Below are 26421 nucleotides of genomic sequence, written 5' to 3' on the forward strand. Positions count from 1 at the left end.
ATCCGCCATGTTTTTGGCACCCCAGATTAGCGAAAAAGTCACGTGGTACATGCACCCTGAATTAGTAGTACATAACATTCTAGCCTTACTTATTTGGCTTATCGAGATGACTTATTTTATTATCTGATATTTTATAGTTGTCATCCCTCTAACGGAGACAGCGACAGTCAAAAGTTATGACGCTGATGATGATGATAATAAGTAAGTTTATTTATACTCGCTGCCGGGTACAAGCCCATATGAGCGAGAATATCTGCGCCATCGTCTTCATCGTAGAGTGTCGACGGGCGTCTTTTCATGTTGATCTGCCGTAATCCTCTCGGAGTACCACGTTCGTAGACAACTCTGAACTGAGGAAGGTAAACCACCCTTCTTAGGACCACTGCCCCCGCCCTTCGTTGCGACTCCAACAGCTGACCTCAATATATTTATGACGACTTCCGGTGGAGCCGCATGCCTTTTCCGCGATGTGCGCGCGGCGGGAGCTCAGGAGAAGTAGTTATGACGCTGTCCCGAAATGTCCTATTATCTGCACAGGTGGCAGTAACGTACCTAGGATACAGTATGGGTCCATGAGCCGTATGCACTTAAATTTATTACAATTATAATGTTTCCTTAGGGAAAAAAAATGACAAAAAGCCATTTTGAAAAAAAACAACAAAAATTGCTCCTGTGACAATGAGCAAATGGCTTTTTGTCATTTTTCCCCTAAGAAAACATTATAATTGTACTAAGGCTCACATACTGTATCCTAGGTATGTTACTGCCACCTGTGATTATTTGGACTAGATGAACATTCCGGCAGAAGTTCTACCTTTACACTGGAATATTTGTGGCACATTTTCACTAAAAAAGGGTTTTAAACTTCAGTTGATACAAAATAAGATTTACTGATTACCCAAAAAATTGTGGAATCACGGGGTGTATCCAGAACCCCTTACCCTGCTAAAATTCGGGGAGCATACGAAATTGAGAAGCATAAAAATCGGATCGGCTCGCTTGAAAAAGCACTCTTTGAGCTTTTTAGTTAGGGCAAATTGCTACAGAATTTATAATAATATTATGGTTTACTGGAATAACTGCCACGTATTCAGACTTTTATTAAAGTCAGAAGTGCAAAAAAAATGTATTGGGTGTCTTTTTTGTCAATTACGGTGCAATAGGCCTAGATAGGTGCGCTTAATGGAATGAAGATGGTAGGCTGTTGTGAGGAAAGAAAATAGTACCAATTAGTTTGTTTTTATTACCGTTATTTCCTAATAAATTGTTGCGATGAACATTTTATTCTTGTTTAAATACAAAATCTTAAAATAGGCGACAGACACTGTGGTTCTGAGAAAGTTTTTGCATATTTATAAATACCCGTATTCATACACTATCGATTATTGACATAATCACCTTGGATTCAAAATGGCGGACAGTGTAATTGTTTGACACACAAAATGGAGTTTTTTCGGCACTTTCGTTGAAATTTAATGATTTGGACAGAACTGATGTGCTCACAGTAGATACCTTTTCAATAAGATTTGAAATGTAAGTATGTCAGCTTACCATTGTTGCTTTTAAACACAGAAATCTTCGTTTTAACAGAAGAAGAACAGTCATCTGAAAGAAAGTAAACATCCAGAACATGGCCGGGTATTTTGATTAAGCATTATGGTTCTTAAGCAAACATTTATGAAAATGTGTGTTTTTTTTAAAGTTTGTGTGACATAGAAAGTTGTATTAATAATTCTAAAATGCTTTTCTCTGTTAAAACACTCTTACGCTACAATGACGTCAACGCTACAATGACGTCACGTTAACGTGCGGTGACGTCAATGTTTTTGTTGGGACAAAGAAACAGGGCTACAATATTTTATCTACTGTTTTAGATTAAGGGCATATTAGAATCGAAATAATTCATAGCAAAACCATGTATTATTATTAAAACTATTTCTACACTCGGGCGGTAATATGTCATACAAATAATTTCACTCGGGCTGTGCCCTCGTGAAATTATTACGTCCCGACGTATAACCGCCCATCTTGCATAAATAGTGTTAAAACACTCTTGCTATAAATTATTTTTTAAATAAATAATATGACTGGAATGAATTGATTGATTGAATTAGCTTAAGCTAGTTCAGCGCTCACGGTTTATATGCTGGTTTGACGGAAGCGCTGAAGTATACTTCAAATCATACCAATAATCGTGCCAGAAATCTGACACGCTCGCATTCGTACATATTAAAAGTAGTATTGTGCCATATTTTACGCATCAAAACCCATAACTGAAGGCAGAAATGCCTGACAATTTCGAACTGGCCTGAAACGTTTACTCTACGCCGCCATCTTGCTCATTTGAAATACGAGACTGACCTTTCACCCGCGCGAACCACTAAGAGAGCACTAACATGTGCCGCTTCGTACTGAAGTTGCATCAGCATCCCAGTGACAAAAACTTTGGAAAATGGTTATTTTTTATTGAAATTGATTTGAATTATTATTTTCATAGATAAATCCCTAAGAAAACTGGTACGTATAAATTTTTGTTTTTGTTTACAAGGTGCTCTACATGTATATTTTTAGCGGTTCGCGCGGTGAAGTAATGCGAGAATCTCGTAGTAGCTATTCAACAATGGCCGCCAAAATGATGCTGATCTAACAGTGACTTGTAAAAATTGGTGATTTTATTGTAAGATTTGCTTTCAGAATTTGATAAATTGTGTTAACTGATGTAGAAGTAATTACTTTATCAAGATACCCATACGTCTTTGTTCAGAATTTCAGTTGACTACGTTTGCGATGAAAAGTTTGACAACTTTTTATTTTGGTATGGTTTCATAGTAGGCCTGATCCAAAACTCTAAAGCCGCAACTATGAAAAAACAAAATATGAAAAAGCGGCATTTAGAGTTTTGGGAGCCAGGAATATGATTGAATATGCAAGTCCCAGAAAAACTTTATGATAAGGATATGTATTGATCCCAAAACCTGTAGGACACAGGTCAGTAACAGTTGACAAACCTGTTAGGGATTGTCTGGAAGTATGGACCTCCATTTTTCCAGATTTAGTTAGTTACTTTTTATCTTTGATGTGCATGAAATATAGATCAAAACATAGAAACGGATATAACGTTGACATGTATACAAATGTGACATTAAAAGACGTCACGTAACACTGACTAGGGACTATAAGTGCCTAACATGTACAAAGAGAGAGTCAGACCTTTTAGAATGTAAATAGTTGTACCTTGCAGCTGTAGATGTAAAGTATTTTAATCAAATCGCAAGTATACTCTTTTAGAGTGAGGCTATTACTGAAGATGATGATGATGAGGTAAAGAAGCAAGGAGCGCAAAAATGAATATTCTTTTATTTGCCAATTAATTCTCTTGATATAAGATAAACAAGTGTATCATTCCCATCAATGAATTATTTTGAATTCAGCAGAAAAAAACAACAATAAAAAAACCCTGATTTATTTGATGTTCCTTGTTTACCTTGCAAAAGAAAATGCAAAATGTCTAGCGAGCGCTGGTGTATGTGAACCATTTAGATTCAAGATTCAGGCGAATATTGATTAAGTCTTATTTGATATTTGCAACAAAATTAATTTGCAATATGTAGATTAAGGAGGTCAGTACTGCTAGACAATCCCTTATACTATATAAGTTATAGGCTTTTCTACCAGTACAGATACATACCTTTAGGCTCAGATTCTAGAGGTACGGATCTGTACCCTTGTGCACTTCTTTGCGAAAACTCATTGAAGAATGTCGGTTGTGAGGATCACTGTTACTTATGACTAACTTACAGATGATCTGTCTGTTTTGTTTTGTTTTGTTGGAAAGTAGCTTCTGTTAGTGGAGTTAACAGTGAACATACAGGGAACATGTTAATTATAGAAATTTAGTAAGTCCAGTCTGGTATTAGCACCATACTGTACATCTGTTGTAAATGTCATCCATGTTTCAAAAGTGTAATAGATTTGTCACTGATTTGCTTATACACATGATAAGGGTTTTGTCCAGGAAATTATGGTGATAGGCTTAAGTTGTAGCAGTATATTTTCCTTATGAATGTGGGCATGACATGCTGTTTTACTTTATTTTCAAAGATGGGAATGAAAGATGTTGAGGCCTACAAGGATGAGAAAAGTCGAGACAATGGTTGGACGCTACCACCACACCCCCTGCAGGTTGCTGCCTGGATTGTCCTCATTCTTTTTGCAGTCTTTTACTTCGTCTGTTTTGTCCCAGCACTCCACCAGTCCTGGCAGCCAGTAGGATATATTGTATCCTTTTAGTAACAGTTGTTGAATACAATGTATAATGTCCTTTTTCAATGATATTTCAGCTCATTCATAATTGTAACATGTCCAAAACATTGTGGGATGATACTAATTTCACTTGGGTAATGATTGCATATTACTCAGATTTTATCATAGACTCCTTGTGTAAAATCTCAGATTTTAAACTAAAATCAAAGTATTAAATCCACATAATTTTTCAGTGAAACTTCGAGGTTTTGTACTTTGTAGTATGGTCTCGGGCCTGTGAAGTCAAAAATCTAATTTGACTTCTGAAAAAATGTGATATTTATTTATGAAGTCACTACATGTTCATTGTAGAGATACTTTGTTTTACCAAAGTGGAAACTGGCAGTGCTTGAAAATGCAGCTCTCTGATTGTTTAGTTAGAACACCTGATGTCATGATAAAGTTATGAATTGATACTGATTGCTCATGTTGCCTTCTGTACATGGGCTTTTTAGCCTATTTGATTTGAAATAAAATGTCAGTCTGTCTGTCATGTAAGTGTGGAATAGAATTAACTTTTACAGTCTTTCAGTGTGTACTTGTAACATGTTACACATGAACAATAAAAATCATTGGCTTCAAAAACTGTTAAGTCTAAACAAAAATGACATGAAGCAAGGGCTACTTGCAAGATTGACTTAAGAAATTTCCAAGGAAACGTTTTTAAAGACTTATTGCTCATATACTAGTACACAGAGTCACAGACCTTTTGTTCTTATTTTGTATCTAATATATTATTCATTCTTGTTATTAAAGGGCATTTATAAAGTAAGTTCATTCCGGTTAAGCAAACAGCTATATCATTTTAATGAGATCTATGTAAAAGAGGCTAGAAAAGGTCCGTACCATTCACTGAAAGACTACAAATGGTCATGTTTTAGGTGTTATTATTGGATAAGTTGAGATGAATGTATGACATTTGATGAAAATTTGCCCTTATTCATACATTTTATTTGTAGAAAATATCTTTTTTCGCTACATTTTATAGGGGTGCTTTCATAATTGACAGCACACTTATGTCGTTATATATTTAGAATGGTTTTGCTTTGCATTTTAGTAATTGACTTTATATTGTACAAATCATAATACAAGACCTGACATGATTAAATGTTGGTGTTAGAATCAGTGAAAGAAGAAATGCTTATTTATTTTTTAAAGTTGGTACATAGAATATACTGTATTTTCTCCAGTAAGAAAATCTGAAATTATCCAAATGTCTATAGCAGCATTAGGTCAACATACCAGCATTAAATATGACTGAAAACTATACATGTCTTACTGTCCATGTTTTGCTACGCTGATATACTTTTCCAGTAGGAAAGAACTTTCCTTACACTACAGCCTTTTAATATATATAATTTTGTTCCATATTAAATGCCTTAACATTTGCCAAGGTTCCAGGTTTAAGCCTGCTTGCACACCTTCTGTGCCACATAGTGGGTTGTACCATAGATCCAGCTGATCCCTCAGTTTTAAAGAAGAAGTACCCAAAGAAAAGATTTGATAGAACGCAGCATAAACATGTCATAGAAAACTGCCACTGTTACATTTGTCAAGTTGATGTGTAAGTCTTCACTGTTTATCGTATCTTATACTTTTTTCACAGGAGCAAACTTCATGTAAAATAAGATATAAAAAAAAGTCCATTTTTGTCAAGGTAATTTTGTTCTCATTTGTGAGTGAGATATTTGTTAAAATTGATTTGTTTCCAGTGCAAACAACATTTTCATTATATCTATCTTTTAAAAGTAGCATTTTCATCAGAAATCTGCTTAATTTTTGTTATTAAGGAGAAAGGTATAATGATTGTATACTTTTCCTCAGAGAGTCAAAGTCCAAACACTGCAGTATATGTAACAAGTGTGTGAGTGAGTTTGATCATCATTGCAAATGGCTAAACAACTGTGTCGGAGGCAGAAACTACAGGTAAGACAGAGAAACGTCTTTGGAATAACACATAGATTGACAAACTTTGTGTAATGATAACGTTTCCCAAATCACTCAACTTTAACTTGGTTTTACCTGAGAAATTTGTTGTTTGCTTGTGAATTACAAGTTATTACTGGTATTCAGCATTTAGAAGTAACTGATACTAAAAATATTTTGGAAAAAGGTTAACCCTTACCATGCTAAATTTCCATAATGAACTTGTCCATCTTTCAATTTTGGCAGTACCATTAACTGTTAAAAGGGGTGCATACCAAAAAGATACTGACTGAATGGCAAACAGTGCAGATCATGATCAGACTGCATGGATGTGCAGGCTGGTCATGATCTGCACTGGCTGGTCATGATCTGCAGTGGTCGCAAAGGCAGAATCAATCGTGTCCAGCATGATAAGGGTTCAAAAAATCCACAAAAAGTAGAGAAAATATTGTTTTCTGCAATTTGCGTCATAAACAGAAACTTGGGCATTCTTTAGTTCATCTGCTATTGCTACCTTTAGTTGCTGTTGAGGTTTTGAAGTTCTCCTGTATGTAATTATTTAGCCAATGGAAGCCATCAGTACAAGTACTGATTAATGTTGTGAGTTGCATTTCAAATTAATAAGTTGTGGATTAGCATTTATTAAAATTATGCATTCTATTGAGTACTGCATACTGAGTGTTCAGCCTATAGATGGTGCATTAACTCATTTGGCTGCACAATGTTCACTTTTAGAGGGTAAATTTTTAACATCAGAATATTTTATCGAATACCGGTTTCATTATAATGAGATTTGAAAAGTCATTTTCACATATTAAATGAAGGCAAGAAATATGGTTCAGTACAATACAATGTAACAGTGTAGGATTTCTAGGAGATGTTTTCTTATTCTATTACAGATGGTTTCTTGCAACACTCGTCACAGCAATAATAGCCTTGTTACTTACTGTAGTTGTTGCTCTTGTGGAATTCATTGCCTACTACACAGACCAGACAAACAGGGCAATTCTTCAGCCATACAGGGGTTTGTATTTTTAAATGTCTTATATTTTGCATAAGTGTATCACAAAGTTCATTCTGAATAAAACACTACTTATAGTTTATAAATAGAATAGTGGGACTGAAACTGAGATTTTGTTTCAGATGGTCTTTTTTTTGTTTTTCTTTGCAGTTATAGAAAAGCTCTTGCTTTTTATGCAACAAAATATCCACATGCATTGTTTGAATTAATATATGACATTCAATTATATCTCTTTAGGTTTGGAAAGTGTTTGTGTTCAGTAAATAAAGAAAAAATCTCTAAAAAAAATTGGCTGCTACTTTCATCATCAATCTCATTTTCTTTCGATCTCATCTTTCAAACACAGTGCCTTCTTGTATTTCACAGTATATGTCTGTGATACATTCATGAACTGCCTGTCTAGCTAATGTTTACTGATATTTTTACCAATGATTATATAACGGAAATGAAGAACAAGTTTTTTTTTTATTTTATAAAAGCCACATATATACTTTATAATCACCAATAGACAAAAAATTGAATTTGTGCTATACTCAAAATATTTCCATGTTTTGCCCGATTGAGTTACTCCCCTTTAAATCATTACTCACTTGGGATGTAGTGTTCTTTCAAACAGCTGACTTACGGAAGGTCAGTGATTCTATCCAAGTGTCTGCCTTTGATAAAATATTGCCGGAAGAGCACCTGGGGTCTTCCTCCTCCATCAAAAGTTGGAAAGTTGCCATATGACATTTAATTATGTCCATGTGACATAAAACCCCAGAAATGAATGCTGATATATCCGGTAGTACATAGAATTTGAAATCATAAAAACTGATGAAAAAAATATGGGTATTCATGTATATCACTGAAGACCATTTAAGTATATCACTGAAATAGGTACTGATTGGCCACTTTTAACCTTCAGTCTGCTTAATTTCTAAAATGGACTGGTCCATCATTCAATTTGGGCAATACCACTTATTATTCAAAGGGGTGTTCATTGAAAATTTACTGACCGAATAGCGAACAGTGTAGACCATGATCAGCCTGATCTTGGTCTGCCCTGGTCGCAAAGGCAGAATCACTTGCTGCCAGCAGGCTGAAGATTAAGCATGTAGTTATTTCTCTGGAACTTCTTACCATGCACTTATTCTTAAAGATAGGGTAGCCAATCAAGCAGTTGAAAAACAAATAGTCCTCATTTATAATTAGATTATTGCTGGATAAACTTATCCGACTGTGGAGAAGTTGTCAGATACTAATAAGCTTTGATAATGTGGCAGTTGAGTCCAATAAGTCCAGGGGTGTTCAATGATAATCTGTCATATTTCCATTGTAAAGCAAATATTGGATTTACCTGTATCAGAAAATAAACAATGTCGATTGTATTTAGGTCAACTGCCACATTATCAAAGTTTATTAGTACATGCATATTGTATGAGTTCAGAAAGTTTAACTTTAAGTGTTGAATAACATCAGATCGACTCTTAAAGCTGAAAATAAATTATGTATGTTATGTGCAATATGTAAAAGCTAAAAAATCATCTCTGATGTCTGCTGATTAAATTGACTTTTAAATGGAATGACTTTTCACCCATTATATAAGCATTCAGGTAGTTAATTTCTTCTTCAGTCCGTGTTGTACATGTGTGTGAGTAAAAAAAGTGTTGGATTATTATCGGTTTAACTGATTGATCTACATGTATAGCATTATGTCTAACTGATCATCATTGATGTATTTCATTTTCAGATTTGAATTCAAGTTTAGAGTACACAGAGGCAGAGTTAACAATATTCTACCAACCAGTAGTGCACAATGGATGGCTGGCCATGCTTGGTGTCTACTTTATACTGGGTATAATAGCTATAGGACTGCTGGTTCATCTGTTTGGCTTTCATCTTTATCTTAGTATGTATAGTATTTTGTATATTTTAGATTCATTATGTCTCCCACACCACTGTGTGGTGGGAGACATATTGATTTACTCCTGTGTGTCCGTCCGTCTGTCACAAATCTTGTCTGCAGTCTTAAGTCAAACATTTCTCATCCAATCTTCACCAAACTTGAACAAAATGTGTTTGCCAATAAGTCCTCTGCCAAGTTTGATAACTAGCCAAATCGGCCCAGGCACTTCGGAATTATGGCCCTTGAATTACAGATTCCGCTTACTACAACACTTACTCCAAGGTATATTTTCTGTGAGTAAACAGTATATAAAGACAGACTTATTATTCAGATGATTAGGCAGTTGTGGGAGACATGAGCTTTTCTCAAAAACAGCTCTTAGTTCATACTGATTAAGTTCAGTATTGTAGAAGTTTAAAGCAGTTTTAATAAGTTGCTCTTAGGTTTATATTTATCACATATTCGATGTCATAAGAGTGAAATAAAGCCATTACATAATTTTGGTATTACACTAGTGTAATATACACTAGTGTAATATACACTAGTGTAATATAGCTTTGCTGTTGACATTGTTTTAAGTATAGAAGTTTTCTATAATAGGTTAAAAACGTAGAAATGTTGATGTTTCAGCAGGAAAAGCTAACTTATGATAAAAAGAATATTACTTTTGTGTCTTTCCACATTGAATTTATTCAACTTGTTGAATAGAATTGATAAAATGCGTGGCAGAGCCTCTCATTTTGTTTAATACTTTATTCAGCTTGTTTAATAAATTCAATATGAAAAGAAACTCATGTAATGTCCTTCATTTTGGGTTCATTGTGAAAGAAGTTCAACAACTTGCATAAATCACTGTCAACATCTCATTCTTGGTAGTATCCATTGCCGTGAAGGTAGGAGGGAGGAGAAGCCAGTTTCCATTTTAATACCGAGTGTGAGGCAAAGGAGTAACTTTTACCTTTATTTATGACTTTGATATCACATAAGAGAGAAAACCTACCACCGTCCACACCCAACCCAGTTGCTCGATCACTGATCTGCTGAAGTGGTTTAAATCGTTCATGAGACTTCCTTCCTAGAAGAACATGTTCTGGTGTCATATAAGAAAAGTATTTTGTGACAGTGCTGCTTCTTATGCTTGCAGCTGGCACCTTATCCTCTGTTCCATTTGAGGTGTGCCATGAGAAAACCAACATCGTGCATTTGCGACCAGCATGGATCCAAACCAGCCTGCACATCCGCGCAGTCTGGTCAGGATCCATGCTGTTCGCAAACGCACGATGTTGGTTTTCTCATGGCGCTGCTCATTTCTTCCAGGTTTCATTTGTATATCTTGCCCACTAAACACGCTCCTTAGGTAGATCATGATGTTATATATGTACAATTGAAACTCGATATTTCAGACTCTCTTATCTCAAAATTCCGGGTATCTTGAAGACATTTTAAGTCCCATTGGGAAAACATGTACACAAAATGTCATTTTAATTTGAATTTTGGTTATCTTGAAATAAAATGCTTGATCCCTTTGAAGTCAAGATACCGAGTTTCAAATGTACAATATGAGTACACAGTTTAAAGTTTGTTTGAAAATCCAGACTAAGACTTAACAGAAATAAAGGCAACTGATAACATCGGTCTTGGTACAAACTGAAAAAAAAAACAGACAAACTCGTAGAAATATGAAATGTAGTATTTGCTTATACAAGTACCTCTTTGAATAGTAATGATGAATAATGATTAATGTTGTGAGAAATGCCAACCGGCTTATTATCCCATTTTGACAATTACAGAATTGAAATGAAATATCTCAATTTAATATAAAGTTATTAAAAGTAAACCATGTATTTTCAGTTCACCACAAGTTGAGTACATATGACTACATAGTAAAACAGCGAGACAGGGAAAAACACACAGATGATGACAATCTAAGTATCGCAAGTAGCGGTAAACGTAGCAAAAGGGTAAGTTAGACAGTTTGTACAATCAGGCACTTGTATTTAACCTGTAAGTATATTACGATTTTAAGACTAAACATCTTTTAAATGTAGTGCTGTTTTTCGGAAATACAGTGATTTTCTGTTTAGAAGAGTTATTTTAAACAGTAATGAAATTTAGATAGAATTCACTTCAATGAATAGACACTTGTTGTTAGGAGTTAAGTACAATATATGTATCAGCAAAACAATGTGGGAAATTCAGGTAGTCTTATAAACATATCTGACCACTTAAACTTGTGTGAAGTTAGTCGGCATTAAATGTTAATGAAGTAAAATTTGATATATAAGTTGTGATATTTTACTGTACAGCTTTTTAGCTCATTTGATTTTTTGAAAAAAAAATGATGAGTTATTGTCATCACTTGATCGGTGTCGGCGTTGCCTGGTTAAGTTTTATGTTTAGGTCAACTTTTCTCCTTAACTATCAAAGCTATTGCTTTAAAACTTGCAACACTTGTTCACCATCAATAGCTGACTCTGTACAGCAAGAAACATAACTCCATCCTGCTTTTTGCAAGAATTATGGCCCCTTTTGGACTTAGAAAATCAGATTTCATGGTTAAGATTAATGTTTAAGTCAGCTTTTCTCCTAAACTATCAAAGCTATTGCTTTAAAACTTGCAACACTTGTTCAACATCCAAAGCAGACTCTGTACAGCAAGGAACATAACTTCATCCTGCTTTTTGCAAGAATTATGGCCCCTTTTGGACTTAGAAAATATTAGATTTCTTGGTTCAGTTTTATGTTTAGGTCAACTTTTCTCTTAACGGTCAAAGCTATTGCTTTAAAACTTTTAAAGCAGTTATTCACCATTAAAAGCTAACTCTGCACAACAAGTACCATAACTCTACTTTGCTTTTTGCAAAAATTATGGACTTAGAAAATCATGGTAGGACAATATACAGAGACAAAAAAATCAGATGTGCATCTGCACCCGCAAGGCGTGCTCTTGTTTTATCATTTTTTTATTATCATACAAATAACCTATACATGTATGAAATCATGATGTAATAAAGTATTTTGTAAGCAAAGATAATGTACTGTAAAATTATTCAGTTTCTAGTGTTTAAAAGTTTGTGGTATTGCCCAGAACAACTTATCAGTTGGGGTATGTGTTTGTGATTTTCTGCTTATTAAGATAAAAGAATGGGAACTTTGTTGATTTTGGATTGACAAATTGCAAAATCCACAAAAATTGAATTCCTATGAATATAAATGATTTCACAGTTTACTAGTTACAATATTTATATGTATGAATGTGAATAGAAATTTTGTATATTTTTAATAATTACTTGAAGGTATAAGACATTGCATATGTATCTCCCATCTGTAATAAAAATTCAGCTGTATATAATTTCCCTTTTAGTATTGAGTGTTATTTTTTTTCCAGAATCGAATAATGCCTTCATCAGAATTGAGCTCAAATGATAAAAGGAAACTATCAAAAGACAGTGTCAAACCAGGCTTAAGGTATTAAAAACATTAATAACTTTGACACAAGAAATTTATTTACCTTGTTTATTTATTTTGTATAATAATCAAATTGATTTTATGATAAGAAATCTATTAAATACTTTGTAAACATACTTGTATGAATGAAGAAACTATTTCTATACAATGATGGGGTTTTGTTCACATAAAACATTGTGGATTTAGCCAAAATGTCTGGTTAGAATATTAATTCTTGATATAGGATGTTATTTCATGGATTGACTCAACCTTGAACTCCAGAAAAAAATAGTTCCAAAAAAAATATAGTTCCTTGTTACTATTGATGATTTCACAGTAGGAACTGATGGTAGCTGACCCAGTTTGCTTGATATGGAGAGGGCAAGATTGCTGGTACAGAGGTCATGAGTTTGATCCATAGTAGGAACAAATGTTCTGCATGGTAGTTTGACAAAATAGATTTTATCTGAAATTGTTCGTTCTTCACCTTTGATTCATGTGAGGAAGTTGCACTTTTCTTTTGGAGAGCAAGCTAGTAATTGTACTGAATCAAGATAATAAATTGGTCATGACTTTATTACTAAAATGCCATTAAAAGGAAGTTTTATTAACTGACCTGAAACAAATACAAGTAAGAACTGTCACTATACGTAACTATACAGGTCAACTACAAAGGATTACCAGCGCATTCTTGAAGAGGCAGAGTCTGAGCAAAACCGGTCCCCAGGGGAGACTCCACCCCCTTCAACCAGTCCTATACCCATGCATGAGACAAATAACAACTGTAAATTGGTAAGTTCATTGACTGGTGCACCAGTAATAACTTTTGTTAGGTGTTAAAGCTACTAACTGTTTCTGTGTAATGTAAATTTATTGATATTTAAAGGGGTTTAAAGTCCTTGGATTAAATTTGTACTACATTTATGTTAGAGAATGATGAAAATAACAGATATAAAGAGGGGCCTCCATGGCCAAGTGGTTAAGGTGACTGACTGAATCACTTGCCCTTCACCCATGTTGGTTTGAGCCTCGCTAGGGGCATTGAATTCTTCATTTGAGTAAGTCATCCAGCTGACTTATGGAAGGTCTGTGGTTCTACCCAGGTTCCAGCCCTTGATGAAATAATGCATAGAGGGGCACCTGGAGTCTTCCTCCACCAACAGAAGCTGGAAAGTCGCCAATGACCTATAACTGTGGCGATGTGACGCTAAACAGAACCAAACCAGATATTAAGATGGACTTTAAAGCCTCACAGGCAGTACTTTTGTTATAGTTTATGAATAGGGATCTAGGCTTTTCTTTAAAGTAGAAATAACAGGACTGTGATGATATATTTTCTATAATATAATGGCATGTAAATTGTTAAAAAAATTGCTTACCAATGGTTGTAGAAATCATTAATTTCAAGAGTACATTACCATTAAGAACCAGTTCTGTTTGCTATGTAAGCAGGAGGGATAGGAATAATCAGAAATTTCATATTGTATTATATGAGCCGTACCATGAGAAAACCAACATAGTGCATTTGCGACCAGCATGGATCCAGACCAGCCTGCACATCCGCGCAATCTGGTCAGGATCCATGCTGTTCACTTTCAAAGCCTTTTGCAATTATAGTAACCGTTGGTGAACAGCATGGATCCTGACCAGACTGCGCAGATGCGCAGGCTGGTCTGGATCCATGCTGGTCACAAACGCACTATGTTGGTTTTCTCATGGCACGGCTCAGTTTTATGTTCATGAACAGGAACGTTGTTGTACCTCAGTATATTGGTTTGGAAATTTTATACCATAGTATGTATCTGCTTACAGCCGAATTATAATGTACTGGTATAACAGTAATACTGCACATCCATGTCATATGATCTGCAAAGATTGGCAGTCACTTCATATGCAAAGATTGACCATGTTTTATCGGCAAAGTCTTGAGGGATTTAGACCAGGTGTGTATCACTGGGCATCTTGTGTCTTGCTGCCTCATTTAAAAGCTGGAAAGTGTCCAGCTTACCGTATGGCCTTAAATTATGTTGATGTGACTTGAAACCGAACAAGTACATTGCTATTGGTACATACAGCTGTTTTGTTTACAGATGAACTCACAGGGTGATTTATATGCTGAACAGCTAACAGCTGTTAAAAAGTTACGCAGAAAGAAAAAGAAACGGTCTTCAAATGAGGACACTACTGATAGTGCAATTTCTACTGTGGGTATGTTATTTTTTTACTATAATGGTCAAATATGTATAGAAGTTACTTGATTCTGCATATATACATCCTTTTACCTGTGATATGAAGATCTTGGTTGCATGAAGTTTTTCAAGCATAGATGGACAGCTGAAAATGTTATAAATTTGCATTATAAACAGGAGAAACACAAGCTTGTAAATTCTGTATCTATATTTTATAATTAATGTACAATGTATTTCATTCCCCCTGAGATGTGGTAATGTACACATTCAATGTCATACTGTCTCTACATACCTATTTCAGATAATCCCAAGATGTACCAAAACAAAGGGTATACAATCTCTCATGTTGACATTCCACCCATAGCAAACCCTGTGAGGATTATGCCTCCACCCATTGTGACCCCCAGGGGTACAGGGGTGGCTGGGGAATACCACTCGGATTCAGCTGACTCTCTGCTTGAAGTGCCAACAGACAAATCTTTAAGCTTCAGTATGAAGGGAAGTGATAGTGCTTTACATGACAAAAAGGAACTCAAATATATGAAAAAGAAACCAAAGATGAAAAAGAAGAGAAAAGAATTCGAAACTCAAAGTGATGACGAGTTAAATTGTAGGACAGTATTTACTGTGAATGACTCTGCAAAATTAAATGCAGATGGGAGTATTGACTATACAGATGGATTTCAGACTTTGCCGTTGACACCAACTAATATAAGAAAAGCTCATGCCCAGATAGACAAACCCAAAGTGAAAGAAATACCCCCACTGGACTTAACTGGGCTTCGTGGAAGTCATGAAAGTGTTTCATTTCAGCCTTACTCGGCGACTTTCCGTTCGACAGACACTATTGTAACAGACAGACTGTTACCTACACTGCGGGAAGAAAGGATAAAAAGTACTCTAAAACCTGTTGTAGATACAGAAGTGTGAAAATGTTATATTGTCTTTCCTAGAATTTCTGTGATTTTCTTTTGAAAGAAGTATTTTCTAATTAGATAAGGCTGGTGTCTGCAGTCACCAAGTGACGCAGAAACATTGAGGTCTTTTTGTTATCTTTTTCCTCAAAAGAAAAACAAAATGCAATTATTTATGATATTTGAATTTGGAAATGGATAAAACTTTAATTATGTCTCCCACCACACAGTGGTGTGGGAGACATATTGATTTACTCCAGTCTGTGTGTGTGTGTCTGTCTGTCTGTCACAAAGCTTGTCCGCACTCTAAGTCAAACATTTCTCACCCGATCTTCACCAAACTTGAACAAAATGTGTCTGACCATAAGACCTTGGCCAAGTTCGATAACTAGCCAAATCGGCCCAGGCACTTCGGAATTATGGCCCTTGAATTACCGAAAAATTCCTCAGAGCGCATGCGCTTTCGTGCACCCAAACCGTACCCTATACTACTTTTATTAGTAGTATAGGGTACGTTTTGGGTGCAAGAAAGCGCATGCACAAGTAATAAAGGGTACATTTTGGGTCCAAGAAAGTGCAGACTGACTTACTATTTAGATGATTAGGCAGTTGTGGGAGACATGCGCATCTCTAGTTCCAAATTGAAATTGTTAAATAATAACCATAAATTGTTTGGCTCTTTATTATTAAAGAAAAAATGTTATGTTTAAATATGGCCAAAACTGTTTTTTTTTCTTATTACTTATTAGAATATTGTTCAATACACAGAATGTTGTTGAATGTTTGTACAGACTTGAACTTGTTTGTTGAAAATATCGAAAAAACCATGTCAGTATAAATTTGTTAATAATATATATATATTTTTATTGTAGTTGTTAGAAATTTATTTATTCTTGCCTAGATAAATGAAGCAATTTAGAGCTTTTTGTCAGAAATTACAAGTAGTTTGTATTTTCATGCTTTAATTAGTAATACTTGGTAAATGTAGTTGATTTCCATACAGACATTGTCAGGTAAAACTTTCAAGTCAAAATGCAGTTCTTTGTGAAAAAAAAACCCCACAACTTTTTTGTGTTGAGGGTAGGGTGGGTGATAGTTGGTGTTACAGTGGTAGGGCCTAAATGTTATAGTTTCATTAGCACATCATCTACTCTCTGTTTTTATTAATTCATTAATATAAGAATATAAAGACTTAGGTATTAACATTTATGAAACAAGTTGTGTGATTAGCTGCTACTTTTCACCTTTTATATGAATTATGATATGAGCCGTGCCATGAGAAAACCAACATAGTGGCTTTGTGAACCAGCATGGATCCAGACCAGCCTGCGCATCCGCGCAGTCTGGTCAGGATCCATGCTGTTCACTAAAGGTTTCTCTAATTGCAGTAGGCTATAAAAGCGAACAGCATGGATCCTGACCAGACTGCGCGGATGTGCAGGCTGGTCTGAATCCATGCTGGTCGCAAAGCCACTATGTTGGTTTTCCCATGGCGCGGCTCATATACATTTGAGACCTCCATACCTTGAATCTCAAGGAACCGACCGTTTTACAACGTTATACTAGTTGTAAGTTAAAAAATGTTTTACTTTGATACCTCAAGAGAAAAATACATAGAAATTTGACTGATTGGACTTCATACTTACTTCAGTACAACTTCAGTTGCAGTATGTGGAATTTTACTTGAACGGAATAATATACATACATACATCAAGAAGGCCATTTTGACAGGACTTCACAATTTCTGCAAGAAAGCTGTCATTTTGAGACGAGCGAGCTCAAGATACTAAGTTTCATCTGTACCTCTTAAAAATTATTGGTATGCATCATTCAAAAAATTTATTTTAAATCAGTTTGGATTTACAGAAAAGTGGTCATTTTCTGGAATTTTTATTCATTAATTACATATATATCTGTTGTAAAACAGAAAATTTATTTACAGTTCCATTCTACCTCACATAACATTCCATTAAGGAACTTTTTTTTTTTTTATTCGGCACAATGATGAAATAGTTTGAAATAGTTTGAAGTAATTTCAACCTTTGAATTTATTGTTACCAATGAAAACAGTTCGAAATGAAAACCAGTACTTTACTAGGTGCCATAATTAAAATCTTTGTTAGTTATACAATGATAGTGTTTGTAATATGACTATTAGTATTAGTACATTTATATATTTCTATACATCTATATGTGGCATTGCAGTGAAAAAAAAACTTTGCAAAATGCACAATTAAATGGAGGACTTGAATCATCATGCGTGATTTAATACGAGGACAACTGTCATCATGTGTGTTTTATTATGAGGACTTGAATCGTCACATGAGCCGCACCATGATAAAACCAACATAGTGCATTTGCGACCAGCATGGATCCAGACCAGCCTGCGCATTCGCGCAGTCTGGTCAGGATCCATGCTGTTCGCTTTCAAAGCCTTTTGCAATTAGAGAAACCATTAGCGAACAGCATGGATCCTGACCAGACTGCGTGGATGTGCAGGCTGGTCTGGATCCGTACTGTTCACAAATGCACTATGTTAGTTTTCCCATGGTGTGGCTCATATGTGATTTAGAATGAAGACTTGTGTCCTCATGCGTAATTTAATGCGAAGACTTGCATCTTCATACATAATTTAATTTAATGTTGTGACCACCTCATAATACATGATCTTATGTGGGATCTCACATTATCATGTTTGATTTGTAATCTATCACATATTCAAACATATTGCATATAAAAATTCTGAAGTCCCATAACATTTTTTGTGTAGGTATGAGTGTAAATGACCAAATTCTATCATGTTTCAGTCTGTTTTACAGTAAGATTTATGTATTGAAGGTGCTTTATAAATCATGTTGATACTATATTCAGCATGGTGTAGTCATATAGGAATTTTGCATGTAGAACAAATTTTCATTTTTAGGAACGCTTCAGAATTAGTTGTTTGATCATTTGGGCTTTACAGTTATACATTAATTGGATCTCAATTTAATTATAAAATTGAAAACCTGATATTTATGGGTTGTTTAGAGTGAAGATTTAGAAGACGGTAAAGTCAAAAATACCAAGTTGTAAGACCAAAGTTTAAAAATCTGCCAAGAAGTGGGCCTTAAAATCTTACGTAAACAAATCCTGAAATTTTAGGTTGAAAATCGGAAATGCCACGCAGCCAGCAGTCTATATTTTCTGTTTTCATCAGCATTTAAAGTTTGAAATCAAGACTTAAGAATGGCAAACATTCTGTTTGCCTTAACTTTCTTTTTAACAAATTTACACTAAAGAAATTGGACTCGGCTATTTGTATATGCAGAATGTACATTCAGGCAAAGTTTCATTACAATCTTTTCAAATTTAAGTGTGACAAAGAAAATTTATCATTTTCAAGTCTGAGACTTAGTTTGAGATGTAGAATTTAATAAGTAATACAATGTGTTGAGGTCCATAATTAAGTTTGATGGCTGGACAGTCTGATCATGTTTATTATATTTTTGACTGGGTGAGTCAATAAATTGAATGTTGACCCAAGTGTTGTGTATTTTTTATAATGTTATATCAAGTAAAGATCAGGTTTATCATATTTATTAAGAAGTTATGTTGAACAATAATCAGAACAGTGTCATAGACAAAAAATGTGCCCTTATAAATGATGCTGTGGGCCTTATATAATGGTGGTGATCATTATACTGTTTATCAGACAAGTTGAAAAAGTGAATAAAGAGAGAAATACAGATGAGGTACTATATTTCATGTTGTTATGGAAAAAGACATAAGAAAGAGTCCACCTGCCTTGAAGTTATGGAACTACTTTTTAGTTTAAGATTTTTTATGTTATTGTTGAAAGAATACAGAGTTAACCATACATTAGCATTACTATATCTGTATAGAGATAAGCATATTTTGTGTTATTTGTAAATTTGTTGTTTTATGTACATGTATTCATTGTGTTATGTACTCTTTTTGAACAGAGTTTGTGATTTGTACAAGGAGCTTGGGTGAATTTTGTTTGATAAGTTTGAGGGAATTTGAAACAATATGTTAAGAAATGTAGGGTTTTTAGGGCTAGATTTTCAAAGGAAAACAGAAATTATGGAACAAGTGCTTTGGGGGCACTTGTAGGTAATGATTGTACACAGAATTTTAGGGCATATTGTTTAAAGAAATATGAATGGAATGATTGTTCAAGGATTTAAAGGAGGTATTTTTCACAGGAATTTTAGCGAAATGGTACAGCAAAGACTTTGAGGGCATGTTAACTGTTTAAAGGAATTTATGGGGAATGATTGTGCAACGATTTTGAGGGCATGTTTTTAAGAGAATGTGAGGAAAATGATTGTACGTGGACATGATTTTTAAAGAAATTTGAGGGGAATGATTGTACAAGGACTTAGTGTAAGTACTTTCCAAAGGAATTTGAGAGAAATGATTTTGAAAGGACTTTCGGGGCATGTTGTTTAAAAGAATTTTAGGGGAATAATTGTGCAACAACATGTTGGGATGTTAGGACATGTTGTTTTAAGGATTTAAATGGAACGAGTATGCAAGTACTTTTCTAAGGAATTTGAAAGAGTGAAAAATGTGTTGCTAATTTGAGGTAATGATTATACATTTGACTTCGTAGGAATGTCTACTGTGCGATTAAGGGATTTGGTGGAAAATTTGTGTTCAAGGATTTTTGGTGGCTTGGATATTTGTTTGAGGACATTGAGTTTGCATGTGTGTAAGGTGTTAGAGCAGGTACATAGGATTTTAGAAAGTGTATAAACAAGGAATTTGAAGTGATATGGACATTTTTACACGATTTTACTTTTGAAGATTAAGTATGCCTTTTTTTGTACAAATTACAAACACTGAACCTTAAGTAGACAAATGTGTATACACAAAGCAATTTTACTGTGATATATGTAGATATATAGTATTACCACATACAGCATATTGACTGAGTTTTGTCTCTTGACAAAACAGGAGGTTTCTGAGACTTGTTTTGTAACTTTTTTACGATTTACCTAATAACTAACAGCAGCTTCGGCTTTACTTTGATTTTTGTTTTTTGTCTTTTTCGTTAATTATATTTGACACATCAACACTCTTTATATTTGACTTTTGCAAAGACTTTTTGTTGAACATATACCCACTACTTTACATTTAACAAAATGGGCATTATACTTGAGACAAATGAACATTTGTAAAATAGACCATAAGAAGCAAAGAGCAGAAATAATACATTTTTACTTAAAAATTGTTAACTAATTTTAGGATCTTGGATACCTCCAAATAAAAGCCTCTTTGTTAGAAATTTTCTTTAAATGCAAGTTTTTGTAAACTGTTGTGTATCCAGTGCATTTTTTTTGTGATTTATTGATTCTTTTGATAAGTTGAAGTGTGTGGCTATCTTTTATCATTTTAGCTTCCAAAGCAAAAGCTGTTGTTAAATGAAAGAACTTAAATTAATTAAAGTTTATGAAATATATGACAGGAAGGAGAGCAAATCAAGCATTTAGAGACGATTTTGTATAATATTATAAGTTTAGAATTCAACTGTGATCGACGAAAAAAGGCTTTTAAAGTCATACTTTATATTATATTTAGGTTTGTTACAATGCATTGAATTGTTGAGTATATATCTATAGTATTTTTTCAGTAGCTTATTGAAATATACCGGCAGGTTATGTTCTGTTTTCATAATCATCAACAAATCTGTTTATGTTTCATGTTGTTCTATACTTATTTTTCGCTTCCAATCAGTAATTCACATTTGTACTACACAACCATTCAATATGTTTTGGTTTTGGATACAATATATTCCAAATTGGATGATGCAACAGCTTTGATTCAGATCTCCGTTTTAACTAAATGACAAAAGCTGTTAACCGATAATAGTATCCTCATAAATATCAATATCAATACATGACTTTTCTGTATAGGTTATGTTTAAAAGGTGGAATTGTTTCTGTCAGATTGGGGTTTTTTTTTACTGAGGAAATTAAGCATAGAAAAAAATATGATTTACCATTGTTTTTTACAATACAGGATATAGCTGGTATATACTGATCAGAAAAAAACAACATAATGGACTTGCCTTTTAGCTGGTCAAGTATGTTTTTTCAAATTGGTTCTTGTCCAAATATCACTGCATTGTACAGATTAAATTGTACAGTTAAATAATCAGATATATCATCGATAAAAATTAATCTTTAATAAAGCCTTAGATTTAAATAATCTATAATAATAACGTAATGGTATTTGTTCCTTTTAAAGTATGAGAAACATAAAATTTTCATTGACTTTTTTTTTCAGCTTCAGCATAACATATCTTGTCTTAAAGAGGTAAAATTCAGTTCTGACAGTGTGAAATGGAAAGAAAATTTTGTTTGTCTTCTGTTTTTACACACAACTCCTGAACACTAAATAAATACTCCTATCATATAAATAGTGCAGTTGGTGTTCACTAAAACCATTTTTGATTATACATGGAAAGAAACAAATATCTTTAATATAATTCAGTTATTTTACTCTAGTTATACAGTTTATGTCAACCTAATTTATTTATTCATCTGACATTCCTGTAACAGGAGTTATTTTTTTTCCGTCCATATTGTTTTTTTTTACATACTTGTAATATGCATTCCTAGTCTTTACATATATTTATTTGTATATTTTATTTCCTGTGATTTTCTGTTTTTATTTGCTTCATATTTTTGTATTTTTTTACCGCCATGTATAAGTGCTTTGATAGTTTGCACAGTTATGATAGTGTTTCTCCAGCCCAGAAAACCAAAATATTGTCACGATTTTATGACCAAAAAGAATTTTTTGTTAAAACTAGCCTAGATTAACCATGTGTTAAAACTTTTTCCTTATCAGGATTATATTCAGTATATTATTTAGTCAGCAAGATGGGATATAAAGTTATGTTTATTTTTGCACTTTGGGTTTTTACAAGAATGGGAAGTTAAATTTAGCAAAACTCAAAAGTTAAAAAGTGTCTGATAAAAAAGGTTTTCTGTATATTCTTTCCCAAGCTCTACATAAATAGAAGGAACTTACTCATATTGTAGGAACTGCTGAAAATTCCCTTAATCAGGTTTTACTGTATATATTGATTATTGCCTTGTGGCGAGGTCAATATGAGGATTTATCGCCCTGGAAAAAGACTTGACAACCCAGGGCAGATACATTTTTATAGATCGAGGGTACAGCCCCGAGGTTGATATCACATTTCCCAGGTTGGTTGTAAATTTTTCCAGCATTTTAGTCTTAAATTGTGTACATTTTCATTGTGCCACAATGAATATGTGATTTTGTTGACCCGTCTCTGATAGTAACAATATCAGCTATGTAGGTCAACAAAACTACATTATACTGACCTTGGAATAAGTGTACAGTTGTCATACTTAACATACCCATGATGCTGTATATTTTTACATTGTGAGAATTACAGAAAAGCTGTCAAAATGAATAATTCTGAGGCATTATATATTGTTTTTAGCTCGACTATTCGAAGAATAAGTAGAGCTATCCTACTCACCACGGCGTCGGCGTCGGCGTCACACCCTGGTTAAGTTTTTCGTACCAGTCCACATTTTGACAAAGTCTTTTGAGATAAAGCTTTGAAACTTTCAACACTTGTTTACCATCACCATGTCTAGTTATAGGCAAGAGTACATAACTCTGTCAAGCATTTTGACTGAATTATGGCCCCTTTTGACTTAGAAATCTTGGTTAAGTTTTTCGTACCAGTTCTTATTTTGACAAAGTCTTTTGAGATAAAGCTTTGAAACTTTCAACACTTGTTTACCATCACCATGTTCAGTTGTAGGCAAGAGTACATAACTCCATCAAGCATTTTGGTTGAATTATGGCCCCTTTTTGACTTAGAAATCTTGGTTAAGTTTTTCGTACCAGTCCACATTTTGACAAAGTCTTTTGAGATAAAGCTTTGAAACTTTCAACACTTGTTTACCATCACAATGTCCAGTTGTAGGCAAGAGTACATAACTCCATCAAGCATTTTGACTGAATTATGGCCCCTTTTGACTTAGAAATCATGGTTAAGTTTTTCGTACCAGTTTATATTTTGTGTAAAGTGTTTGACATATGGCTTTGAAACTTTTATATCTTGTTCAGTATAATAGTCTCTATCAATAGGCAAGAGTACGTAACTCTTTCTTCTTTTTTGGCTGAATTATGGCCCTTTTTGAATTTGGAAATTGGTTCTGTTTTGTAAATGTCCATGTTTTGTCAAGACTATTTGACATATGGCTTTTAAACTTTAAACACTTGTTTATCATTATGATTTCCATCTGTAGGCAAGAGTACATAACTCTGACAATTATTTTGACTGAATTATGGCCCTTTTTGGACTTTGAAATTTGTTCAGTTTTTCTTACAAGTCAGCGTTTTGTCAAAACTGTTTGAACTGTGGCTTTGAAACTTTTAACACTAGTTTATCAACATGATTTCCATCTGTAGGCAAGAGTACATAACTCTGTCAACTATTTTGACTGAATTATGGCCCTTTTTGGACTTAGAAATTAGTTAAATTTTTCATATAAGTCCATGTTTTGCCTAACATATAACTTAACATATTTGCCATCATGGTCACACATTGCCATTTAGTGCAAGACTAATCGAAATCCACAAATACAGGAACATTTTTTGTTTAATCCATTTTTTTGTTTAGTCTGAAAATCTATGGAAATATTTTGACCCCATTCTTCAATCAATTCTTCGAAAAGTCGAGCGCGCTGTCATCCGACAGCTCTTGTTTTGCAGACCTATGCATGTGGTGCTCTAAACTCAACAAGCGGGGTAAATGATAGAACAACAGAACCTTATTCCCATCTTGCTGGTTATATAAATATAAAATTGGTTGTCTTTAAAAATGTAAGAAGATACTGTATTATTGATTGTTGTAACCTTTACTGTTATTTGAATTTCCATACCCATGTCATAAATTTCTGTTATGCAAAAATGAGAAACAGGTAGATGGCATTAAAGAATTAAAAAACCTATTTTTCTTCTGATTTTTCAAACATTGCCTCTCGTATGACACCAATACTTGTTTTTTCCAGGACGCTGACCTGAGAGTGGTTCAAATTAGCATGAAGCTTTCATCTCAGTTGAGCTGAAATAAATAAATATGAAATAACAAATTTAATAAAACCTTTATTGTTACAAGTTTTGAGTATAAAGGACAGTGTTTGTAGACAAGGAGTCAGTGGTTCAGCGGTAAACATGTTGTTCTACAGTGTTTCCAGTTGCAACATCCAATTAATGTTGATTGCTGGGTGATATGAGTTCCAGCAGTCTCAACCAAGACTGGATGCTGGAGTAGTAGATATGACACCTGCGGTGAGCTTGAATGAACAAGTATGCCCTCAGGCAGAATGTCGAGCCTGCCGGCTGTCAAGTGTGACCTTGGATCTAGGGACCTGGTTCTTGCGCATGACACTCCTCCTCATAATGGTGAACATTCATGCCAAATCACATCAAAATCCTACAATGCATGAAGAAGAAATGCTCTGGACAAACTTCAATTCGACCTTTGACCTCCAACTGGGACCTTGACCTTTGAGTTGACCTTGGAGATAGGAACATGGGGTTTGCGCATGACGCCTTCTCATTGAGGTAAACATTCATGCCAAATATAAACAAGATTGGTCCATGCGTGTGAAAGTTATGGTCCGGACAAAATCGCACGGACGCACGCACGTACACCGAAAGTGGCGACTATATCGAGCACTCGCCACAAGCGGGCTTGACAAAAATGTAGCTCCAACTGCTTCAGATGGGGACTTCAGTCAACTACCCATAATACATAAGAAACCAAACAAAGGGCCTCAGAATTTCTAAAACTGATGGTGTCCACCCAAACTTGTGTAGCTCTTATCCAATGTTAACAAAACTTGGTCATACTGTGTATGGGCATTATATCTCCTACTAGTTAAATAACCAGTCAGATAGGCATTCTTCCTCTGGGGTTATGGCCCTTGAATAAGTCAAAATTGAGAAAATTAATATCTAGTCTGAATACTCATAATACTGTAAATCCGATATTATTCACGGTGTTTTAATTTTCGCTATTTTTCGCGAACCAGTTGCATCGCGAATTCATACATCCGCATAAATTTCCTTTCATAACATACAGACATATCGGAAAAAATGTCCGAAATATGGTAAGTTCAGCAATGAATACTAGCCGCATGTACACGATGTTTATTGAATGAACTTCAATTTATTTCAATATATTATGAAAAAGTATAATAACAAGAGCTGTCCGTAAGACAACCAATGCTCGGCTATTCGAATTACTGTCCCAGAAGCAGGAAAATATTAGACTACCCTAAATGTTAAAATATCTATAGTGATTCAATCCAGTATCTGCATTAGTTAATTTAACTTGCATGCAAAACTTTTAACCAGAAATATTAAGTTCAAAAGGGGACATAATTTGACCAAAAGGCATGTCAGAGTTATGGGACTTGATACAATCAACTAGTTTTTTAACCCTGAAGGCACATGTGAAGTTTCAATTTAATACCGGGTATCTGCATTATTAAAATTTTGTTCTGCAGATAGTAACTTGCATGCAAAACTTTAACCAGGATTTTCTAAGTCCATAAGGGGGCATAATTTGCCCAAAATACATGTTGGAGTTATGGGATTTGACCCAGTGAGGTTGGTAATTGATCTAGAAAAAGGAAAAATAAGTTTAAAATCTATATGCCTTTTAGT

The 26421-nt window shown here is 34.3% G+C and overlaps 1 protein-coding gene across 2 annotated transcripts; it reads left to right on the forward strand.

Moving 5' to 3' along the window:
- The first annotated feature begins 1378 nt into the window (after nt 1-1378).
- On the forward strand, nt 1379-24698 carry LOC123549441 (palmitoyltransferase ZDHHC1-like). Of its 2 annotated transcripts, none has more exons than XM_045337547.2 (11): nt 1379-1533; nt 4102-4278; nt 5697-5866; nt 6127-6228; nt 7128-7252; nt 8982-9140; nt 10989-11098; nt 12526-12605; nt 13247-13376; nt 14675-14792; nt 15075-24698. In XM_045337547.2, exons 2-11 carry the CDS (start codon nt 4102-4104, stop codon nt 15701-15703), a joined length of 1800 nt encoding a protein of 599 aa, XP_045193482.2. In that variant the 5' UTR covers nt 1379-1533; the 3' UTR covers nt 15704-24698. The 2 variants fall into 2 exon arrangements, with proteins under 2 accessions (XP_045193482.2, XP_045193483.2); XM_045337548.2 differs by lacking the exon at nt 1379-1533 and adding an exon at nt 1850-2677.
- Nucleotides 24699-26421: the final 1723 nt, after the last annotated feature.

The sequence above is a fragment of the Mercenaria mercenaria genome, chromosome 6 (assembly GCF_021730395.1).
Source record: "Mercenaria mercenaria strain notata chromosome 6, MADL_Memer_1, whole genome shotgun sequence".
Lineage (NCBI taxonomy): Eukaryota > Metazoa > Mollusca > Bivalvia > Venerida > Veneridae > Mercenaria > Mercenaria mercenaria.